This window comes from Protopterus annectens, chromosome 3.part0 (assembly GCF_019279795.1).
Source record: "Protopterus annectens isolate FY-2018-M chromosome 3.part0, PAN1.0, whole genome shotgun sequence".
NCBI lineage: Eukaryota > Metazoa > Chordata > Ceratodontiformes > Protopteridae > Protopterus > Protopterus annectens.
In genome coordinates, this window is record NC_056731.1 from 911,800,595 (window position 1) to 911,826,338 (window position 25,744).

General features: G+C 37.2%; 1 protein-coding gene across 1 annotated transcript in view; it reads left to right on the forward strand.

Annotated features, from left to right (window-relative positions):
- The first annotated feature begins 1,460 nt into the window (after positions 1–1,460).
- Positions 1,461–25,744, forward strand: part of ENOSF1 (enolase superfamily member 1) — an 852,891-nt gene continuing 828,607 nt past the window's right edge. Inside the window, exon 1 of the mRNA XM_044065235.1 lies at positions 1,461–2,133. Within this exon, the coding sequence (XP_043921170.1) occupies positions 2,050–2,133 (84 nt within the window). The 5' untranslated portion in view covers positions 1,461–2,049. The remainder of the gene's footprint in view (positions 2,134–25,744) is intronic.

Consider the following 25,744-nt stretch of genomic DNA (forward strand, 5'->3'; position numbering starts at 1 on the left):
CGGAACAGAGTTCCACATTAAAGAACAAAAGAACAGTAGCTCTGCACTAAGCACGGAGCTTCTCGTGTTTAATGCATTGCAGTTCCGCATTCAACACAAGTAGCTCTGTGTTTAGCGATTTTTGATTGGCCCGTATACCGGCATACGGACCAATTAAACACGGAGCTACTTCTGTTTAATGCGGAACACAAGAAGCTCCGTGTTTAGCGATTTTTGATTGGCCCGTATGCCAGGTATACGGGCCAATCAAAAAAAAAAAAACAAAGCGGAGGCTGGCCGGGGTTTAAACCGGCAGGGCGGGACTCGGGATCAGGCTGCTGATCTCGGGACAGTCCCACCCAAATAGGGATGTCTGGCAACCCTGGCAATGCTGTTTCAATGAAAGCGAATTTCAGTCACAGAAGTTTTAATGCCAAGTTTGTTTTCATTGTCAGACTGTATTGCTTTGTTTAGCAAATGTCTATCAGTGTTTGTGCTGAAAAATTTGAAATAAAAGTTTGAAATTAAATCCAAATATCTGCAATCATTGTAGAAGGAGAGCAGAGAGCAGAAAGCAGCATGCACACTGAGAGTTTTGAATAGTGTTTATGGGAGAAACAGCCAAATAATGGGGACACTGGAATGGCTACCTGTGGGATGTGTGCAGTCCTGAGGTGTTCATAGAAAGGCATTGTATGGAAAGCTTCATATGGGTTGTTGTTTTCTACCTTGTGGGGCCTTGAAGGATGACACACCAGTCTTGGTGTCTCGTGACCCAAATGCAACATATGTGTACCACCACCTTACAAAAAAAGCAATGTATAAAAGTGAATGACCTATGGTGCTGCTTGATCAGTTGAAACGTCATCCCCATACATTCGTTTCTTGCAGCCTTCCCCCATTGAAGTCACCAGATGCTACTGTGATGATTGACATCATATCGTGATTTATTAGTTAATTTTCATTTGACTGTCATCTAATATTAACTGGCATAATCAACTCATGGCTGTGGACAAATACCTCCAATGGAAATTCGTGTGTGGCAAATTAATAAGTATGAGCTTATTTAATTCCATTCTAAAGGCAGCGGGAAGCACCACATCAGCACAACTCAGCAATACTGCTAATTCAGCTAAACAGATAAAAATAGTTTTTGCAAGGGGCAAGCAGCAAGCCACCTTACACTCCCACTCCTTTGAATCTCTAAATTTTTTGGGTATTTCGGCTTTTCCCGGTTAGGGGAACGCCACAGCGGAACTAATGATTGGCAGTAGAGTTTTACGTGCTGGCTTGCCGGGCCTAACGCACAACCTTCAACGAAGGAACGCCCATTCACGCATGTCGCCATACAGAAGACGCTCTAACTGAGAATCGAACGGGCAACGTCTAACTGTGAGGCGACAACACTACCGCAATCCTTTGAATCTCTAAATAAACTAATTTAAAGACTGCACCACCGTGGGGAAAATGAATAACTGTGTTTCAACAGTGAAACCACTTATCAAGACCATTTCATTTTTTGATGAAACCAGAAATTGATCACCTTGATTAAATGCATGTATCTCGTTATGTGACAGTAGAAGTGCAATGCAACTAAAACGTAACACACTGCGTATTCCTTATTTGGACTACAATTCTAGCGTACCTCAAATGTAATATTGCTTTAAAAGCCAAAAAAATGTTTACGTTCAGACTTGAACTTGTAAAACGCATGGAACTTCTGCCCTCTTCTCCATACCATCAAACAATCGACTGTGTGCATTGTATATGATATATAATAACACATTAAGGAAATAACTGTTGCCTTCCTTTCCGAATCCGATGACAACAACATTTGGAAGGTCATCCATTTTTTCACCAATATTTCACTCCCCTTTACCAGTCCAATAACGGAACGTGAAGGCGTGGCTAAATGACGCATTAACCAATTAGGGATAAAATCAAGTTTCCAAGCTTTCATACATACAAGTTGTTTGAAGTACTCGTGACTTTTTACTGTGTGTTTATTCTGTGCAACCGGAACAGAAGGGTTTACTATTCTTGGATTCTGGTAGCTAACGTTTTTATAACATGGCAAAGGGGGAAATTACTAATCTCTCCGTATTTGACGTGCGCTTTCCTACTTCACTGGATCATCACGGCTCCGATGCTATGGTAGGACGTCATGCAGATGTACTTGACCTAATGTTTGAAGTGATTTAGATTAATAATTACGATTGTTTATCATTTTGCACCTTTTTCCCCGACCATTATGTTTGGCTTTGTCCAGAATTTTTGAGCAAAGATAATAGTTTGGGTTGAAGAATTAAAGCTAAATATACTTGTCATTCACAGTTATTGAGGCAGTGTCAGTTTGTGGTATGTTCCTTTATTAATCAAACAGCTAAATAATTCTGGATAACATATTTGTGAGAGATTGTCACGTGAATAGTAGAAACAGTTTGATCCCAGATACAGTACTGTCCCTTAGTTACAGCTGTCAGAGACAGATCACGAGGAACTCTTGTAAATAAAATAGTGCATTTAGTACTTGATAGGCTTAAATTATCATCACGTTATCCTTAGTCAAGCAGAAAAAGTATGCAACAGGATCACAGTCTACATCATGCACGGAAGTAACTGGTTCTTTTTGGTTGTAGCTTAGATTTTATTGTTTCATCTGGTAGGAATTAAACATGTATACCAACTAAATAAAGCACATACTCATTCTTGGAAGAAGCACAGGTTAACCACATCAAAATCACTAGTTATCAAATGTGCATAGAAGGCAGAGATGGGAAGGAAAAGTCATTCAACAATCAAGGGTATCAGAACTTATCAGAGATTTGAGATGCATGGCTAGGCTTAAAAATGCCCTTGTGACCATTAGCCTAGTAAACACCTATGAACCTATCAACACTAATCATTACAGGCTGCTCTCCTGAGAATAAGAAATAGTTAATGCCTGTGACTGGAAGACATGTCACACCTTCCTTCTGTCTCTTGTACCGCTGGTACCTGTAGGTTGTAACATTTGGAATGTAGTTGTACAAATTAATTTCAAAAGGTTTTCCAGTTTCTGTGAAAAGGGAGCATTTCTGACAGAATTGTGCAATGACAGCAGCACAGATGTAGGATGTGTAGATGGCACATTGAAATTCTGGGCTAAGCTGTCAAAAGGTGATGAAGTTTGTGGTAATGTCTTCAGAATCACTTAGAACATAAAGATTGCAAATTTGTCAGTTAGCAGCTGGCTACTGAGTACTAAAAATGGTTTGCCTTTACAAATACTGAAAGATTGTTCTCCACACCAGCCCCTGCATTGTGGAAGAGCTAACCACAGTCTGTCAGGCTTACTGACAGCAGTGTCAGTTTAGGGGGAAAAATTGAAAGCAGCATTGGCAAAAGACAATAAATGCAAATGCTTCAAAGTTGCTGTTTAATGGACAAAGTTATGTGAAAACAGACTGCCAGACAAGTTAAACAATCTTACCACAGCAGCATTGTAGTGACACATTTTCATACTGTATGTCTAAACTTACATATGTGTATTTTGTACACAACGCATCAAAATATCCATCCAACCTCTATAACAAAATGGCTAAGCTGTGTATAATTATTTGCAAAAGTAGACCTCTGTAACTAGTGTTTCTGCTCTTCACTCTCTGTAAAGACAATTTTTGTTTGGTATTTTGCACCTATGTGTGCTATTGTTCCCCCTTTGTTCTTTTTGCCAGTGCACCTGTGGAATATCAAACTTCCAGCATCAGCCATGCCCATTCAATCCCCCATCCTAGGTTTTCCCTAGTAAGGGTGAGAGGTGGTCAGGGGAAGGCTGTCATGTAGATAGCCTCAGCAGTGGTTTGTGCACTCATGGACATCTCAGGTGAGAGCATATCTTATTAGGTGTAATCCCTCCCACGTGTGAAGAAATAGATTACCCACCATACTCTGAGACCACAATACCCTCTCTGATGCCGCTCTGTGCATTTGGAGTGAGAGCTACTGCTGATGAAGCTTGGTGGCTGAACACCAGTCATAGGAACAAACTGTTGCAGTACTGCTCTTCCTCCAAGTGATTAAAGCATTGACCAACCTTGGACCCCCTTTACTTCCAGGATGAGCACATCCATCCTCCCTAGCCAGTTTAGTGAAATGTTCAAGCTGCTAATTCATTTTGGGTTGCCTGCACTGTATTCAGAGCTTTGTTCAGCTACACCACTGGAGGTGGCCCTTGTAAACATTAATTGCTCAGGCACTACTATATTGTTTTTATTGTGTTTTTTTTTTTTTTTAATATGCAACTCCATCACTAACAAGTAGGAACAGTAAAACATGAATAAATGAAAGCAGTTCCACTAACATACATAGCTCAGTCTTTAGGATTTTTTTCTACAGTTTGTCTTGGAGGACATACATTCAAATAATAAAATTCCACCCTTTTTTATGCTCTTTCTACATTTCTTCTCTCTCTCTAGTTGTAAACTTCAAGTATATGTCATAACAATTTCTGACCATTGCATATTTAGCAAAATCCATAAGGGAGGGGCCCTTTTTTCTCCAGCTGTGTTTCTCAACCACTAGAAACTGCTATTCTTGATTCATTTAGTCACTTCTTCCTTTCAGTAAAGGACCGATTCATCCAACCATTGGCATGAAGGCATATTTAAAGACATGTTTTGATTGCTTAGTTATTGGCTAGCCACCCGGCTGTGTAAACCTTGGCTCTAGATGATTGTTACTGTTGAAGTGACACCCTGACCCCATTTGCAAAACAAATGGGAAAAGGGGTTGTGGATGAATGATCTTTCCTTGCATCCCCTTGCTCATCTGTTAATTGCAGTAAATCCTAATTTCTGTAATTTGGGTGTTACCTCTCTTAGTTTACTTATGTGATTGGCCATTTCCTCTACCCTAATTAACTGTAACAGTATTTAGGATGACACTAAAGAGATCTCCATACCAGTAAAGTCTTGCAGTAGAGACACCATATCTCTTCTCTTAAAGAACAGCTTTAAACAGGATGTGAAGATATGCATCTAATCTCCTTTTTCTTCTTGTCTCACATCTGTTGAGTACTTCTGAATCTCTCAGAAACATTTTCCTTGACATAATGGGGGTATAAAAATATCTGTGCAGGCATCTCCACTCAGGGATATAAGCTCTTCTTGAGTCTGTCACATAGCTGGATGTCTTGCAGATGTGAACAGTGCAACTCCTACCTGTTTGATTTTTAATAGCCAAATCTTATTTTCAATTCCCAGATGTTTTATTTTGCCTACTGATGTAGTATTCTTGTGGTTCTTTCACTTTTGCCTCAAATGAACTAGCATGTTGACAGTTTTATTGTCCTGATTTTTGCCTTCCACATCATCATATTTGCTGCAACATCAACATCTGATAGTGCATATAAATCTATACTGGTAACCCGTCTTTACTCTTGGCCTGCTCCCATGTCATGACCTGGCTTTGATCTATCATATAATCCCAATATCTTAATGCAGTGCTTTCTTCCAGGCCTGCTACATGTTTGTCTTTTCTCTGATCTGTGGTAGCACTCCCTTTGGAATACATTCCTTAAACAAATCTATGCAGTTTGTGTTAAACCTTTTCAGATCTGTACATGCAAAAGCTAAAAAAAAAAAGACCTTCAACCTTCTTACTATATTTTGTTGCCATATTTCCAATGGGAGCAAATTCCATAGTCCTCAACCCCATATTTTCTATGATATTTAAAGATAACTCCTTCCATTTAGTTTTTTTATGATTGTAGATGACAGAGACTATACTGACAGTTACTAAGCCAGGGGAGCCCACAGGATTTTTTGCAGGGGGGGGGCAAACCCAGAGCCCCCCCACTCATACCCCTCCCCCCACACAGCCATTCCCATGTCCCATTACTTGGTTATTTCTTTTCAGCCTAGTTGCCATAACCACCATTCAAAACTCTCAGCATGCATACTGTTTATGCTTTACTTCTACAATGATTATGGATCTTTGGATTTAATGTACTACTTTTATTTCAAATTTTATAGCACAAGCACCGATAGACATTTGCTAAACAAAGCAATAGTCTTGCAATGAAAACAGACTTAGCATTAAAACTTCTCTGCCTTTGTAACTCACATTCACTGAAACAGCATTGAAACTCACATTCAAAGAAAATGCATCTGGCCAGTGGTGGGTTAAGTTTACCTTTGGGCTGTTTTCATATCATAGACCCCTTGCACACATTTTTAGGACCATACAAAACTTCTTTGATTCACTTTCCTAACTGTATTAATTATAATATGTAATAATTGATTTTTATCCCTCTTATAATACAGCACCACTTATTAGAGTGTTTTAAATTTATAGTTTTGAACATTTTTCCAGTAAGCAATGAAACAGAACATATGAACCAATAATGGCAAACTGCCCAATTCAGAATATTTCAACCATAAAAGGCCAATGAAACTTCTGTCATTACAATCCACCAATATCAGTGAATATGCACAATCTCTGCTGAAGTAAAAATCATCTTAATAATTCCACATTAAAGAGATGTGAAACTAATGAAGATGTTATTGCTAGAAAACAATGTTATATTTCAATGCTTCATCTACAGATTCAGTGCCTGCTGCACTTAAAGAATAAATTACCCATGTTACATTAAAAAAATGGTAAGCTGGTATATTGCAGTAGGAATGGTTACTAGGCATCTCATCCAAAGGAGGACATACTCAGGGCTGTAGCACCCCTCCCCCTTAAAATACAAGTTTATGAGCTGTGGGAGTAGAACCTACAGCCCTCTGCATCAAGATGCAAGTAACACTGCTTTAAAATTCTATACTTCTCTTCCCCTTGAAGCTCACAATTCCTTGAAAATGCACTTGAAAATAAATTCCACATGCTAACTCTAGGGCATCTCTCTCTCTCTCTGTCTCTCTCTATATATCTCTCTCTCACACACACACTACTAAACCTCTTAGTGCAAGAAATTGGACAAAGCATAAAATAAAAAGGGACAGATTATAAATGCAGCTCTCACAAACTTTGAAAATTGCTAGAATAACAGATTTGTGTTGGTATCCATTTTTCTAAAGGATATGATGTCTAAAACTGAAATGGCTGTCATTATTTAGCAACCTCAATCCTTTTTAGGAGGAATATGGGGCAAAAATCTGGACATTGTGCAAAAAACTAACAGCTTAGGGTTATGCTACCTCTCTCATATAGACATACACACACACACACACACACACACACAAAATACCTCTCGCAAGAAATCTGGACAAAGCCTGTTATAATGTTGGTGACAAAGGCCCAAAACTAGAGGCACATTAAGAAAGTTGCTAGAATAACAGGATTTGTGTTAGAATGCATATTCTGAAGGGTATGAGGTCTGAAACTCAAATGCATGTCATTATATAGTAACTTTAATCCTTAGCTCATCCCAGTGATTTGTCAAAAAGTTATTTTTATGACGAACAGACCAAACATATAAGGCAAAAATCTGGACGTTCTGTGAAAATCTGTACAGTTGAGAGGTACGAGTCACACACATACATCCCCCTACCTCTTTAGAAAGTGGATAGAACAACAAGTTTTGCATTAGTATGAATTTTCGGAAGGATATGAAGTCTAAAGCTCAAATGTCTGCCATTATTTTCTGACTTCAGTCTTCAATTATTTGCCAGAAAAACACAATTTTATGAGGAAACAAACTGAAAATATGAGGCAAAAATCTTGATAACCTTAGAGGTATGAACCCCCCTGACTTTACACTCACTGCTCCCTCCCTCTTACTCACACACACACACACACACACACACACACACACACACACACACCAGGAGCCCAATCTTCACGTGTCAACTATCCTCACAGTATCATAGAAGAAAATTATAGTGCACCGTGTATATTAAATTAAATGTACATACATTTAATATTTATATGTATGTACATTGTGTAACGCATTCATATTCATGCAGTTGGTTTGTATAAGCAAGAGTAAGGTGGAGGTTAAGAATTTGTAATATAGATTTGTGAACCCCGTTGTAAAAAATGTACATTATTGTAGTATGTTCCTTGCTTGTTTCACAATAAATACTCACAAATGGATGTCTAGGAAACTGTATAAAGTCTTTCCTTTCTACATTACAGTTTACAAGAAAAATGTAAGGAACTTAAAATGTGTCCAAAAACGTGGAACACTGTACACTGATATATTCATATTTCAGAACTGTATGGGAAATGTTTGGTGGCCATGTGACGAGAAGGCTTTACTGCTGATCAGTAATATTTTGTCTGAGTCCACTAGAAGTCAGTATGGTTTAAGTTACAAAACATTTACAAGCTCATGGCATTGGACGTTAATCATGGTTTCCTAATCAGTTTTATATAATGTGTTTAATATAATAGCTTTCCAATTTTGCAAGGCTTATAGGACACTTCACAAACTTAGACTATTTTCGGCAATTCATTGTAAATTATCAACTGTCTTATGTCCGGCACGGCTTACAGCAGTATGTGCAATCCCCAAACCTTTCTCTTACTTGGATGCTTAATATTTCTCACTAACTCACTCACTGATTAAAGGAGCATCCTGTTGGAAAAAAGACTGAACAAATATTCACTCCAATGTTTTACTTGAACGTTAATATAAACAGTCGGGAAAACGATCTGCCTACACAAGTGTGTGTGTGTGTGTGTGTGTGTCTGTGTAGTCGGAAAATGAATGAATGGCTAAATGAACAGCAAAACAAGTGTAATAGTAAAGTACAGCTCTAAACTTTCAAATTGTATTGCAGTTCTTCAGGAACAAGTGGGAAAATTACCCATTACAAGCTTGCTGCTTCTGATATACCTACTGGTTGTGTTAATACGCAAGTACCACCCTACCTCCCTCTTAGTTACTTACACACACACACACACACACACACACACACACACACACACCTACCTTTACCTACCTACTTCTTACATACACGCATACACACCCTTACCTATTTACTTCTTAATTCCACACACACCTGCGTACTTATTTCTTACACGCACCTCTTAAACGCTTTAACACGGCCACACATACCTCTCGCTTGTACATTTGTCCACAGTCGAAACGTCTTCTGGAATACAAATTCCACATATGCGAGAAGATGAAGACATAAACCATTGGTCCCACAGGCGTAGAAGACGAAAACAGGTTGCAGACACCTGTTGCATCTGTGCTACTGGATGCAAAGGGCGTGCTTAAACAAGAATGCCCTTAAAACATTTTTTTTGTTAATTAAAATAAAATTAATCTCCCTGCCAGCCAGTTCCAGGGGGAGTGCAAGTGCACCACCCTTGCACCTGCCTGTGGGCGTCCTTGGCCCAAACATAATAGTTCAGAAACTTCAGCCCTCTGTAATCCTTACTCATTGTTGGTGTAAACCAGACAAACCAAGAACTACCTCCAGCCCTTAGAAATTCAGTTATCCATTTCTTTCTTTTTGAAAGAAATCTCTTAAAAGGATTCTGTAGAAAAGCTTGCATTACATATAATACCTGTGGCAGCTTAAACATTTAACATGCTTCCAACTTCCATTACCCTCATAATTCTAACAAACTCTTGTATTTTGTCTTCCAAGCAAAATACTTCTGCACCTTGTTTCCCAACCACACCCTATCTGTATCACCACTCGTATATCCTACCGCTCAGGTACAGTTATCCAAAGCAACAGCCATTTTCTCACAACTTTGGTATTAAACATAAAATCAAGCAAAAATTGTCTCTACCTGTACTGTCATACCTCCATAGCAACAACACTTAGCAGTAACATGAACTCAGACCCAGCTCCAGCTAAGCATATGTAGGTACCAGATAGCATATTCCCATTAGATTCATTATCTCTATCACCTCACCCACAGGCTTGCCCTGGCCTTCATATATACCATGCTAACTTACAAAGTATTTATAACAAAGTCCCTGAAGTGCATGCTTAGATAGCAGTACGCTTTCCAGACATCTTAGTTGCCACAGAATCCTAGCTACATCAGGAAACAAAAAAATGAAGAAATTGCCCCACCAGGCTATTTGTCAGATTTGACAGATCCCACAAAAAAATTCTAGTGGTGTTGGTGTTGCTGTTTTGTACAAAAACACACTAAATATCTCCCATTTCCCATCCTATACTGATGACTTTCTGTAACTCAGAAATCCTACTAACCATGCTAAAACTAAACATTTAAAAAATCTCAATCATGGGTAAATACATACCCACAGGTAACCATCCCAAAACACTGGAAGATGTTCTCTGTTGGGCTTCCTCAATGGTCCCTCAAGAAGCCATAATATTGTGTGATGCTACTATGGATTGACAAACCCTGCAGTCTGAAAATCCAGCTAATAATATACATCTGTACAAGTTCACCCCACTTATAACTGCACCAACTAGATATAACAAAGCCACAACCAACCTTCAATTGGATCTTAACATCCTCTCCAAATATATATCGTACCATGGAACATTGTCAGACAGCCTAAGTGATCACTTACTCTGCATCATAAGGAACCAAAGCAACAGTCCCACAATGCATTCTTACAGATTGGTAAGAAACTGTGTACTACTTTTCATGAAGATGCTTTTTAATACAGTACATCTCCTTAAGTGAGAATCAGTAAAGACTATCCCAATGGATGATGCTGTTCTGTGTTCAATAAAATCTTCCTGGGTGTTCTAATCACAGTAACTCCCCTTCAGAATAAAGAGTCAAATACAACCCTGCCCCATGGCTATCCTTAGTAACTAAACAATGTGTGGAACAAACAGACGAAGCATGGAAGGTCTGGACAAAAAAAATAAAACTGTTCCTACTTTACTAGTATATAGAAAACTAAGAAATGTAACAAAACAAGTTATCACCAAAGATAAGAAAGACTGTTACTCAGCCAGTCAAAACATGCATACTAATGATCCAAAATTGTTCTGGTCCTCAATCAATGGACTATTAAATCCATGACAAGCTACACAGCCAACAGCAGTCACACAGAAACTAAATTATACCATAGCCAACCAGTTCAGTACCCACTTTATACAGACTTTATAGTCATTAACCAGCCAGGCTTTTGATATATCTACTCAGTCAGATAACCTCCTTCAATGTCTGTCTTTCCAACCATTTCCCATAGATACCATCAAGAAATACCTCAGAAAAGTAAAGCCTACTACAACTGCCCCTGACAATTTACCTGGCAGATATCTAAAATATTACATGAGACTATTGCACATCCAGTTTAATTTCTAATAAATTGATCCATATCTGAAAATAAAGCCCTCTCACTGTGGAAAAATAATCATTCATTATTCCACTGCAGTAGGGTAGAATTCAAACTATAGACCAATTGCTATCTTATCACCCCATCAGAATATTAGAAAAATATATTCATACACAACTTTTCAACTGCCTAATAAATAACCCATTTTTGTCTTCAACCCAACACTTTTTTTGTTCTTATCACAGCACATCTGTTGCTGTGTTGAATTTTAATACTGTTAATACCCAGAGAAATGCTGCAAGCCTAATCTCCATCATCTTCCTAGACTTATCAAAGCTTTTGGTACTGTCTGTAACCAGAAAGTCTTACATAAACTGTTATCCTTGGGGCTCGCCAGCTCTTAGAAGCAATGGTTCTGTAGCTCCGTCTCAGAGTACAAGCACTGATGGAAAAACTGTTTGTCTACTTTCTCCTGTAACAATTGGTGTCCCACAAGGTTCTGTACTAGGCCCCATACTTTTCAACTTATTCATCAATGACCTCTACAGTGCTAGAAAAAATGGTACTATAGTTTAATTTGCTGGTGATTTAACCATATTCTGCTCTTCCAAATCTGTCTCTGAACTCCAAGACCTTAAACAGCAATCCTTCTTATTGATTGAAACATAGCTAAATAATTCACAACTACTAAAAAGCCCTAAAATGAAATTATTGCTCTTTACCCACAAAGCACATGTTTATAAAAACAACGGTATTCACTATTGTCGTAGCCAACAACACCATGACAAAACAAGTAAACCATACTAAATTAATTGGTGTCTCATAGATGACCAGTTGAAATTCGAGCACCACGTGTCACACCTGTTAAAAAAATCATCATAAACTAGGTACATTATAGAGAGTAAAAAAAAAAAAACTCTGACATAGCCAGAAGACGTATAGCCTCTACTTTTTTCCCCTGCTATCTCTCATCTATGCAGTACCAATCATTACTAACCTTCAAGTCTTTCGACTGTCCAAAATTGAGCAATGTTGTAATAAAATAACCAAATTTGCAGTAAACTATAACATTGGAATACACCACTGCATAGCAGTCAGAGAATTAAACAGGTTGAAACCACCACATCACATAGGTCTTTATGAGCTAAAATTCAGTGTACAGACTTCTATAAGCCAGAACATTTCCCAGCATTTATCAACTTAATACAGCACTACTCCTCCAGTAGAATTTTACATTCTAGAAAAAAATCACTAATCACTATAACCAAATCATCTAAAACTGCAGATGACTGTATATATTCAAAAAGTGTAGCTGAACTACAGAGCCACATCCCATTACCACTGAAATCCTTCAGAATGCAAACGTGTTTAAACCACAACTAAAATTTCGCCTGTCATATCAGTGGCGTTACTCCTGTATATGTCCAGGATAAATAACACTGCTGTCTTCAGCTTGCCATATCATTAGACCATTTCTCTTCATTCAGAATCTTATGCCCATAACTAGCCTTCACCAATACCTGAATAGTTTTGCTTGCATGTCCCAGCCATATACATAATTTTATGACACTGCTCACCCCTACCTCTGTACTTCTGCTATAACCTTATGATAGTCATATATGTTTATCTATGAACCTGATTTATACCCCAACTCTTAACTACATTAATAACATTTTCTGCCCTACCTCACTTTCATTTCTTTACATTTCTAAGTTCTAACCATATGATCTGTTATCTGTTTGACAAACCCACTAATACACCTTTTCAAATGCTCAATGTTCAACATCTACTAATACATAAGAATCTTTTATAATGTAACCGTTACCTTTATTTCATGTCAATGTAATCTGATTAGTAAATGAATGTGTAATTGTTAATATACATTACTTAATGTCTGTTTATGTATATTATTGAATGTCTGTTTAAAAATGTTTTTAATATGACAAAGCTTTTCTCCCCAGGCTTCTGCTGAAAAATGGGTTTTTGATTGAACTCAGTTACACAAGCCTGGTAAACAAAAGCAAAATAAAATGAATAAAATAACCATTGTAGGGCATGAAACATTTTGGTCCATATCTAACACAAGTTTCTTCTGTCTTCTAAAGTTTTCCTCTGGTTTCCTCACTAGTGCCTCTTACTATGCATGTTGTGTAGACCTGTTTAGTGAGTCTACTATTTGGATCTCCAAGTATATTACATTTAACATTATTCCATAAGTGAGTCTTTTGTCAGTCTTTCCCTGGTTGAAAATTAATCGTTACTACATTGATTTTTCGACTCCTTTTGTTATACCCTAAATAGCCATAAGAAATTTAGGAACCTAATTAGTTTCAGATTTTTCCCTGGATTTGCCAGAGTCCATATTTTGTCATGTGCAAACAGTGAGATTTTAAATTGCTTGTCCCCCATTGATATCCCTGTAACTCCAAGTACATTAACCACACCACCAGTGGCTCTAAATACACTGTATGTAGCAATGAGGACAATAGCCAGTCTTGCTTAGTATTTCTTCCTAAATCAGATTCCTCAGACAAGTTTGCAGACTGTTTTACGTTTGCCTTGGGCCACTTATAGTGTTGATCAGTTCCACAACTCTCATCAAAGAAGTCTTATCCTTTCCAAGACCCTTGTTAAAAATCTCCAATTAACTCTAGCAAATGCTTTCTTATTATCGATCATTTATACTTTTTCTGTGGTCTGTGAATTTTGGATCATTAGAGCAATCCTTGTTATGTTGACACATTTGCCATTCCCTGACAAACTAGGTCCATAGCTATTAGCTCCAGTAAAAAATGGTAATATGGTTGTCAGTATAATGATAAAAAAGTTATGATCATTATTTAACACTGATATGAGCCTGTGGTTGGAAGGCAACATTAGAGCTTTGCCGTGTTTTGGTAAAGCTGTTGTGACTGCTTCATGCCATAACTTTAGGGGCCTTCTACTTGTCACAACAGTATTCATCTTTTCACCAATCTTTCCATTAATTGCTGGATTCCTAATTTTCAACATTTAGCTGGTATCCTATCTTAGGCTGGAGGTTTGTCCATCTCTGGATTCTTCACTGCCACCAGAAAGTCTTCCAGCTCTGTGGTACCATTGGTTTTCTCTCAACTGGTCACTTGTTAATTTGTAAGGGGATCTGCTGCAAGCATTTCCCTCTCTTTACAGTTACCACATACCCTGCTTCCCAGGCATATAATCTTGCATACAGTTCCCTAAATACCCTTAAACTACCCTGTGGCTCACTAACCACCTAACCCCCCAGTCTTATCACCGATTTTACCCACTGCTTGCTCCGCTGTTTGTTGTTTTAGAACCATTGCAAGCAGCCTCTTTGATTTTGGGATGTGATTAAAATACAGATTTTATTGTTATCTTTTAAAAAGTATTGCTTTTTTATCTGAGTAGTCTAGCATCTCTTTTCCACCAACGTATGTTGTTTTCATTGTTCTTCTGACCAAATACTTTTTAACTTCTGTACTATTTCCTCCAGTGTCCTCTAGAACCTTTTCTGTCCTTAACATACCTCTCAACTTTTAACCTCAAAACAATCTGGACAAAGCCAAAAGAAATGGTGGGACAAAGACCCCAAAATAGGGACATACTTTAAATACTGGCCTTATAAACTTGGAATGTTGGTAGAATAAATGGTGGTATGTTAACATGCATCTTCTGAAGGGTATGAAATCTGAAACTCAAATGTTTGTCATCATTTAGTGACTTTGGTCCTCAATGAATTGTCAGAAAACCACAAATTTTATGAGAAACAGCCAAAAATTATGAGTCAAAAATTTGGACATTTGCAAAAATCTGGGTATTTGAGAGGTCTGGTCCTTGACTGTTACTTCAAAGGAATATTACCTGATCTTGGACTTTAACAGAATGTACTGAAGGAGGAGTTAATCTAAAATTCCATGTACACCTCCAATCTTTCTTCCTTCAACAGTTCTTCACCCTTCTTCTTGTGTTTTGCTTTCTCTAAACAAATACCCTGGAAATTGGTAGTCTGTATCTCTTCTGAGCAGTTTCTTGTGTAGAATTTGCAAATTAATCATCACATAGTCTGACAATGCCAGTGATATTTTTTTTTGTCTTAGTGTTGTGTTGTACATGCAATTTTTGACTTTGACCTGGGCTGTGACTGAAAATGGTTCCTGGACCAGTCCATCTACCCTACTGGCAAACTCAAAAAAAAAAAAAAAGATTGTGCTACAGGTTTGTATAGTGTAAGGAGTGGATTATGGGTTTTGGGTGTGGGTCTACAGTGGGCTATTTGAAAGGAGGAGTGATTCACTAGCAATCATGTACCTTTTGGCTTTCCTGAATATATGCAGTGTACTAAAGGGTAAATGATTTTGGTTGGGTCGCCAAGAGCTGTATATGAACAAGAACAGTGCTTTGTTTATTGTCTATATGCATCATGCATATGAATTTTGAATATATATCAACTCTGTCATCTTTACATGGAAAATTAGCAACATATGTAATAAACTGCTAGCTATCTTCAGGCTGTCTGCCACACTCGTAACAGTACCCTCAAATATTTGTGCCAAGCTTATGAGTATAAGGAGAAGTCACAGTAAAACTATGCCAGTGTTTTTTGGTACACAGAAACTCCTTTACTCAGATGTAGAAAACTAAAACTTTATAAGTCCCTACTGGCCAAGATGCCTGTCTACTAAGTAAATAAAAGAAATGCTTTGTGCATTTCAATTCAGTATTAGTTATTCTTCTCTTCAGTACTTATAGCTCACTTCTCTTAAATTATAAATAATTGTCACTAGATTGGGCACCACAGTATCAGTTTTATCATGGAGCATATCTGATGAGGTTTAAACATAGTTTGTGACTGTGGAGCATTGTTATTGTATGCTAATGCACTGGGCACTTTACATCAGAAACATAGTTGTGGTCAGTCCAACAACGTGTACTGTTTAGCCATCCTGAATGTAAGTATGTGGGAGAGGCTACCCCCAAGATCAGTTTTAATGTGATGGGTGAAGGGTATTGGTGGGAGTAGCAAACTATGGGGCTTTGCCATATAATTTCTCTAAGTCTAAGAATGTCCATTTGGACTCTTTCTTCAACTTCTTTTCCACTATTTGTCTTGTTGCAGACATAAGGTTAGTTGTACTGTATCCTGGTCTGAATCCGAACTGCTCATCTCCCATCTTACTTTATACTATTCTGAATATTTGTTTGTCATTCATCCTCAACAGCAGTTTCATGCAGTGTGACAAGAGTTTGATACACCAGTACTGCTCACAGTTGTGAACGTCCCCTTTCTTCTTGTACATTGGCAGTAGATTGCTTGTTCTGCAGTCATCTAGGGTACGCCTTTCTCTCCATGCTGCTGTGTTTACCCTGAGGATCCGTTTCTCCCTAACTCATCCAACGTCTTGGATATATCTTCTGTGTTTTCATCTGACCCTACCATTTTTCAATTTTTGTTAATGCTGTTCTTCGTTAAGGGTGAGCTCTTTTTCCTCCATCGTAGGCTGTATATAGGGACAGTATACCTTCTGTGAGTTTTCTTCATTCAGTAGCTGTGGGTAGTACTCCTTCCATCTGCCTTTGATGTTGCATGGCTTGTAAGCAGATTGTTGCTGGCATTCTTTATGAATGGTGTCTGGTGACTGTCCTCTTTATCCTTCTGTCATTGCCTTGCAACCTGTTAGTTTCTTTGAGACATTTGCTGAGTCACTTTCCAGGAACTGGTAGGAGTGCCTCTGATGCTTTGCTGTTTTCTATTGTGACTGCTTGCTCTCCTAACCTTTTTTTAACTAACCAGTATTCCTTCTTAGCCTGGCCCAGCTTTTTTCTTTATGAATGGTGTCTGGTGACTGTCCTCTTTATCCTTCTGTCATTGCCTTGCAACCTGTTAGTTTCTTTGTGACATTTGCTGAGTCACTTTCCAGGAACTGGTAGGAGTGCCTCTGATGCTTTGCTGTTTTCTATTGTGACTGCTTGCTCTCCTAACCTTTTTTTAACTAACCAGTATTCCTTCTTAGCCTGGCCCAGCTTTTCTATCTCCCACTCTTTCCTACACTCCTTCTTTCTTTTGATAATTTCCTGGACTTCTGCTTTCTACAACCAGATTTCCTTATGTACCTTATGTCATAGCACAGTGCATTATGAAAACATATTTTGGTCTTTCCATTTTATTTTCTGTAAATTAATATTTTTTTGCACATTTGAACTATAGGACCTCTGCAGACCACACTAATGTGGTGTGTAGAAACTCGTTTTTAATTGGGTATCTAATTTCTGCCCTGCTAAATTTGTATGATTGTCCATCTTTGAACTTTGAAGAATCTTTTCAGGTTATACTCCACAATATTTTGGGTTAGCATCTCTAGAAGTTTGTGCAGACCTTTTATAAATAAGTGCTTTGAATTGCACAAAACATATTTGTTGTTCACCAGTGGTTAAAAAAGCTTTGTATGACCTGTGTTAGGTTAAGGATTGTTCATCACTTACATTTACTTGTCTTTATAACATAGTTATGATGTTACCATAAAAACTGCTTCAGCAACAGAGCACCACCACCTCATTATAATATTTTGAGAACCAGTGTTTTACTTTTATGTATCTTGTTCTTTTTACACTTCTGCCTGCCAATTATTCAACCTTTTCTTAGGGAGCGGGCACATTTGCTCCCCTTTACTAGGACAGAAGGAAAATCCATTCTGATAGCCATTAAGGTGGTTTGAGAATTTTTGCTTTTTACAGCTGTAACCACACTGTGAATGCATGGAAACATGCCCATAATTTGGAGTGTAATAGACAACATTCAGGGTGTGCTAGTTTACCTCTATAAGTGATGTAAGCTCTCAAAATACCCATTTTCCCCTTGAAATCAGTGATTCCTAGAAGGTTTCTGTTTTTTACCAGAGATTCATCCATGAGAATGTGCATCTGGGCAGAGTAAAAGTTTTCTCCATAATGGGATGCACGAAAACATTAGTAGTTAGAATGTCAAAAAATCAACCGTGTCCTTGATAAAGCTATCATAATGTAAAAGGTACTCGTGTAAGACTTTTTGTAAATAGATTGAAATTGGTTCAACCACCCATCCCCTTGAAAAGTTTGCCTGATTTACAACGATGAATAAAAAAAAATGTAGAGCCAGCATACAGTGACCTGAAAAATAAGTTTATTATAAATTTATAATGAAATGTAGAACAGCAAAACAGACCGGTTTCGGCCGGACAACATCACAGCCTTCTTCAGTGTAAAGCAAACAGAAAAACAATGCTGTTTAAATATATGCTTCTCATAGCTCATTGGTGGATGCCTAAAATTGTTCATTAAGCCCAGGTGGAAACAATCCACCTAGTCTCACAATCCATTTCTTTTCTTTAGCATTTAAAATGGAATGCCAACCTGTCTTGTTAGAACGATTCCCTTGTATACTGTCAGTAACCATAAAGGAAAATTTGGCAGTAGTTTGTGTCATTTGATGTTTATAAAGTGCATTGTGAGCTCTTTTATTCTTGATATTACTAATATGTTCAGGTATACGTAATCTTAATGGGCAGGAAGTTTGTCCCACATAAAAAGAGCCACAATTGCATGTCACCAGATATATCAACCAATCACTACTGCAGTTTGCAAAGAAATGGAGATCATAAACTAAAGCACAATTCCTGCTAGAAAATTGCTTTGATTTGCATACATATTGACAGTTGGTACAATGACCACAAGGAAAACAGCCACACAATGGTTCTCCCATCAACGTTGTTTGTAAAGGTTGTGAGTTATTCAAGGTATTTCCACATTTATAATGATTAAAAAAAGAACTGAGATTTTTCCCCTTCCTAAATGAAAATAAACATCTATCTGGAATGATGCTGGCAAGCTCATAATCAAATTGCAGAATATTCCAGTGTCTATGCACACTTTGAATTAGACTGTCAGAATTTCTAGCATAGGTCGTTATGAACCTTATGGGTTGTGATGATGTTACCAAATTATCTCTATAAGTAAGAAGTTCTGATCTATCCATTGAGTTAACCTGATGACTGGCCTTTAATACATCTCCCATACTATAACCCCGAGATTTAAATCTGCTGGTTAAATCACCCTTATGTTGTTGGAAGGAAGAATCCTTAGAACAAATACGTTTGACACGTATAAATTGTGATTTTGGAATATTTTGTGCAATGTGAGGTAGGTGATAACTGGAGGCATGTAGGATGGTATTATATTGGGGGTACTTCCTGTACACCTCAGTACCTAGTGTGTGGTCAGGTAATCTATTGATTAATACATCTAAAAAAGTGATTGTGTTTAGATCATAGTGTACAGTGAACTGTAACCCTCATATCTTATGATTCAAATATGAAACAAAATCCATAAGTTGGCATTCATCACCCTTCCATACTAGCCAAACATCATCCAAGTAACGTCTCCAGATGTTAATGTATTCAATGAATATATTGTTATGGCAGTCATAAATGATATGTTTTTCAACATAAGCCATAAATAGATCCGCATATATGGGGCAAAAGATGCCCCCATTGCTGTTCCTTTAGTTTGCCAATAACCATTATCCTTGTAATAAAAGACATTATTCGTGAGGACATGTTTGGCTAGACCCACCAAAAATGAATTGAAGTCTGATTCATATAAGCCCGATACTTCTAACCAATAGGCCACTGCTTCCAAACCAGCTTGATGGGGGATGTTAGTATATAAAGCACTTACATCCAATGTGCATAAAAACCACTCGGGTTCCAACTGTGTGTCTGAAATAATCTGCAGAAAGTTGGTCATGTCTTGCAATCGTGATCGTACCACATGTAACAAGGGTTTGAGATGTTTGGTGAGATATAAGGATAACGGCTCAGTAATGTACCCTTTACCAGATACAATAGGTCTACCAGGTGGATTTAATGGGTCATTATGAATCTTGGGTAGGAAATAGATGTATTGAGTTGTGGAATCCTTAACCATAATTTGGTGCATAACCTCATTACTGATGTCCCTGGCCAAAAGCAAAAATTGATCAATCTGTTTTTTGAACCTGAAAGTAGGGTCAATAGGCATTATGGAATAATATCTCTGATCTGAAAGCTGTTTGTTTGCTTCATTATCATAATCACACCAGTTGAGTACAACTACAGCTCCACCTTTATCTGCAGAGATGATAACTATATCTTTGTTATTTTGGAGTTCCAGAATAGCTTGTTTTTCAACCAGGGTCAAATTGTTGGATTTAAAACGTATATCCAAGCTGGGAAAATGAAGATCTTTGAGCACGCTATCCTGGAACTGGTGTACCATGGGATGCATAGGAAGAGAAAAACTGGATTTGTGATAAACAAATTTATCCTTATTATAGTTACTATCCGTATCACCCAAAAACAGTTTCAAATTTAAATTTCTGCAAAAAGACATGACATCCTGGGCCAATGTATCATAAGGAACCATGAAGCCAGGTATGAAAGTAAGACCTTTATTCAAGATAGACATGTGGATGGGTGACAAGTCAAAACTGGACAAATTTAAAACATTGCTGTTTGAAATAACATTCAATTGTTCATTGCCATTTTCAATAGACCCTGAATGTTGTGTACGCCTTCTATGTTTCCACCCACCCCGCTGGTATTTGGACCTAAAGGGATCGATCCAGGTATCCTTTTGGGGGTCGGTGAACCCGATACTGCTGGGGACTCATTGTCAGTGCAAGATGAAATGTCATCTGTGGATGACCCTGTGTCTGCACCCCGTCTTCTTAAGATGGACCTTGGTCTCTTCCTTTTGTTGGTTTGTTTGGGAAAAGATGTGAATCGTACATGTTTGGCATTGAGAGAAAAAGGGTTGGCTCTTTTATAATCTTCTTGGTCTCTGGAAAACTTTTTGGTTTTTCTGGACCTTAGCTGTTCATCAAAATTATGTAAATCAGTGACTACATTGTTAAGTAATTTGTTAAAAAAAGGTTCCTCCTCAAATAATTTCAATTCACTAACTGATTTGGTGACTGCATCCATTTCTCTATCAATTGCTCGATCATGAAAATTACCCAAAGCTATAACAAAGACCATAGTGGCTTCTTGTTGTATTTTGGGCCATTGGCTATTTAATTCATCGTCAGTATCCATCACATGAGGTTGTGTTCATATCCGCAAACCTCTCGGAGTTATTCCTTCTGCAATATATGCCTTGAATAATTTGGAATGCCAAATATTCTTAGATGTTTTTTGAGATTGCCAAAAAGAGTTGCACAAATAGATTCAGGACTGATGGAAACATTTCTATTTGTTTTGTCATGGGTAGATGAGCTGAGCCCAAAAGCTCCAAGATTCTCCCTATCTGCAGCCAAACCAGTAATAAAACTGGACAGATCCATATTGGGATCAGATTTATAATTTTCAATGGACTAGATGAAAAGTATCCAATATGGCTGACTATAATAGCCAAATACAAACAGCTACGTCAGCTTGATGTATATTAATAAGCAAAATCCAAAAGTTAGAAGAACAATAGCAGCCTAACCAATAATAACCAATGATAATGATTATTAATGGAGCTGCGTCCCACAACTTGTTGACTGTTACTGTACTGTGCAGTATAAATTTAGGCAAAAATTGTGAAGAAGCCAATGAACATAATCATGTGAAGGAATGCTGAGAGATCTAAATCAAATGAAATAAGCTATTAATAAAAATAGACCGATTGGAAAATGGATGCAATCAAAAACCAGTATAATCAAACTTTAAGTGTAGCCACGTAAAAACTTTTTGGTCTGGAAAAAAACTATTTGTAAAACTGGACATATATTAATGGCTTGGGTAATGCTATCCAAATAATCACAAGCTGTACAATGATAAACATTAAAACTAGATAGCAAAAATATTGCAATAAGATAAGCTCATAGATATTGACAATTGAAATCTGAAATATTAGTGAATATGAACACAGAACAATGATGGTGGTAATATTAATGCTGATGATTCAGCTAGAATGACAAGTCACTATCTACATTGAACTGATTCCAAAACAATTTTTACATTACAAAACAGTATGCTTCGAAGAGAGATAATATAAATATCCAATTTTGGATCTAATAATATCCCAAAAGTGTCAAAAGCAGAATTGGGAAAATCTGACAAATGCAAAATTGGACTCAAACACATGAATATGCCAAAGACCAAGTCTAATAAGGTCCCAAAAAAACAGTAATTAACTAAAAAACAATATTTGAATTACATGAAATATAAAGAAATAATATCATGGATTTACAATAAGATCCAAAGAATAGAGTCCCCACTAATGCATGACAATACGTTGTATCTCACTCATGCCCTTTTGCTTATTTAAACACATAAGACACAGTGTACTAAAGGACAGTATCTATTAGTCCAAATCATGCAGGACAATATACCTTGCCCGTGGTATAAAGTCACAAACCTCTGTGTCAGCCAAGCATACAAAAAGGCTTTTATGCGTCAGAAAAATACTTACTACACTACTTATAGTTCAATATAGAAAAGATTTACAGCCATAGTTTAGCTGAATCCTGGTTCTTATACAAAAAACTATAATGCTGTCCTTAAATGGAGTCCAAATATAAAAAATGAAGCAAAAGACACACTCGTATGTTGAATGTAAAACGCAATAATATTCCAGAAAGTTCCCATGAGTTCACGAGAAGCCCAAATTCAGCAGGTTCTCAACAAAGACATGCAGTCACATTTTGAATCATTTCCACCTTGAAAATACTATCGCTGAAATAGCATATAATCTTCTCTGATGCTTATAAACATTTTGTATATTTAATATAGCGGCGCACTAGTGTTTTTTGATTGTTTGGTGTTCACAAACAGCTTGGACATTTTGTATTATTTTACAACATTAAGGAAGCAATTGTCGTTCATTTGCCATACCAATATCTATATGCTATTTCAGCGATAGTATTTTCAAGGTGGAAATGATTCAAAATGTGACTGTATGTCTTCGTTGAGAACCTGCTGACTTTGGGCTTCTCGTGAACTCATGGGAACTTTCTGGAATATTATTGCGTTTTACATTCAACATACGAGTGTGTCTTTTGCTTCATTTTTTTATATTTGGACTCCATTTAAGGACAGCATTATAGTTTTTTGTATAAGAACCAGGATTCAGCTAAACTATGGCTGTAAATCTTTTTTATATTGAACAATAAGTAGTGTAGTAAGTATTTTTCTGACGCATAAAAGCCTTTTTGTATGCTTGGCTGACACAGAGGTTTGTGACTTTATACCACGGGCAAGGTATATTGTCCTGGATGATTTGGACTAATAGATACTGTCCTTTAGTATACTGTGTCTTATGTGTTTAAATAAGCAAAAGGGCATGAGTGAGATACAACGCATTGTCATGCATTAGTGGGGACTCTATTCTTTGGATCTTAATGTAAATCCATGGTATTATTTCTTTACATTTCATGTAATTCAAATATTGTTTTTTAGTTAATTACTGTTTTTTGGGACCTTATTAGACTTGATCCTTGGCATATTCATGTGTTTGAGTCCAGTTTTGCATTTGTCAGATTTTCCCAATTCTGCTTTTGACACTTTTGGGATATTATTAGATCCAAAATTGGATATTTATATTATCTCTCTTCGAAGCATACTGTTTCGTAATGTAAATATTTTTTTGGAATCAGTTCAATGTAGATAGTGACTTGTCATTCTAGCTGAATCATCAGCATTAATATTACCACCATCATTGTTCTGTGTTCATGTTCACTAATATTTCAGATTTCAATTGTCATTATCTATGAGCTTATCTTATTGCAATATTTTTGCTATCTAGTTTTAATGTTTATCATTGTACAGCTTGTGATTATTTGGATAGCATTACCCAAGCCATTAATATATGTCCAGTTTTACAAATAGTTTTTTTCCAGACCAAAATTTTTTTATGTGGCTACACTTTAAGTTTGATTATACTGGTTTTTGATTGCATTAATTTTCCAATCGGTCTATTTTTATTAATAGCTTATTTCATTTGATTTAGATCTCTCAGCATTCCTTCACATGATTATGTTCATTGGCTTCTTCACAATTTTTGCCTAAATTTATATTGCACAGTACAGTAACAGTCAACAAGTTGTGGGACGCAGCTCCATTAATAATCATTATCATTGGTTATTATTGGTTAGGCTGCTATTGTTCTTCTAACTTTTGGATTTTGCTTATTAATATACATCAAGCTGACGTAGCTGTTTGTATTTGGCTATTATAGTCAGCCATATTGGATACTTTTCATCTAGTCCATTGAAAATTATAAATCTGATCCCAATATGGATCTGTCCAGTTTTATTACTGGTTTGGCTGCAGATAGGAGGATCTTGGAGCTTTTGGGCTCAGCTCATCTACCCATGACAATACAAACAGAAATGTTTCTATCAGTCCTGAATCTATTTGTGCAACTCTTTTTGGAAATCTCAAAAAACATCTAAGATCTTTACGATCCAATATTTGGCATTCCAAATTATTCAAGGCATATATTGCAGAAGGAATAACTCCGAGAGGTTTGCGGATACGAACACAACCTCATGTGATGGATGCTGACGATGAATTAAATAGCCAATGGTCCAAAATACAAGAAGAAGCCACTATGGCCTTTGTTATAGCTTTGGGTAATTTTCATGATCGAGCAATTGATAGAGAAATGGATGCGGTTACCATATCAGTTAGTGAATTGAAATCATTTGAGGAGGAACCTTTTTTTAACAAATTACTTAACAATGTAGCTACTGATTTACATAATTTTGATGAAGCAGCTAAGGTCCAGAAAAACCAAAAAGTTTTCCAGAGACCAAGAAGATTATAAAAGAGCCAACCCTTTTTCTCTCAATGCCAAACATGTACGATTCACATCTTTTCCCAAACAAACCAACAAAAGGAAGAGACCAAGGTCCATCTTAAGAAGACGGAGTGCAGACACAGGGTCATCCACAGATGACATTTCGTCTTGCACTGACAATAAGTCCCCAGCAGTATCGGGTTCACCGACCCCCAAAAGGATACCTGGATCAATCACTTTAGGTCCAAATACCAGCGGGGTGGGCGGAAATTTAGAAGGCGTACACAACATTCAGGGTCTATTGAAAATGGCAATGAACAATTGAATGTTATTTCTAACAGCAATGTTTTAAATTTGTCCAGTTTTGACTTGTCACCCATCCACATGTCTATCTTGAATAAAGGTCTTACTTTCATACCTGGCTTTATGGTTCCTGAAGATACATTGGCCCAGGATGTCATGTCTTTTTGCAGAAATTTAAATTTGAAACTGTTTTTTGGTGATACGGATAGTAACTATAATAAGGATAAATTTGTTTATCACAAATCCAGTTTTTCTCCTCCCATGCATCCCATGGTACACCAGTTCCAGAATAGCGTGCTCAAAGATCTTCATTTTCCCAGCTTGGATATACATTTTAAATCCAACAATTTGACCCTGGTTGAAAAACAAGCTATTCTGGAACTCCAAAATAACAAAGATATAGTTATCATCTCTGCAGATAAAGGTGGAGCTGTAGTTGTACTC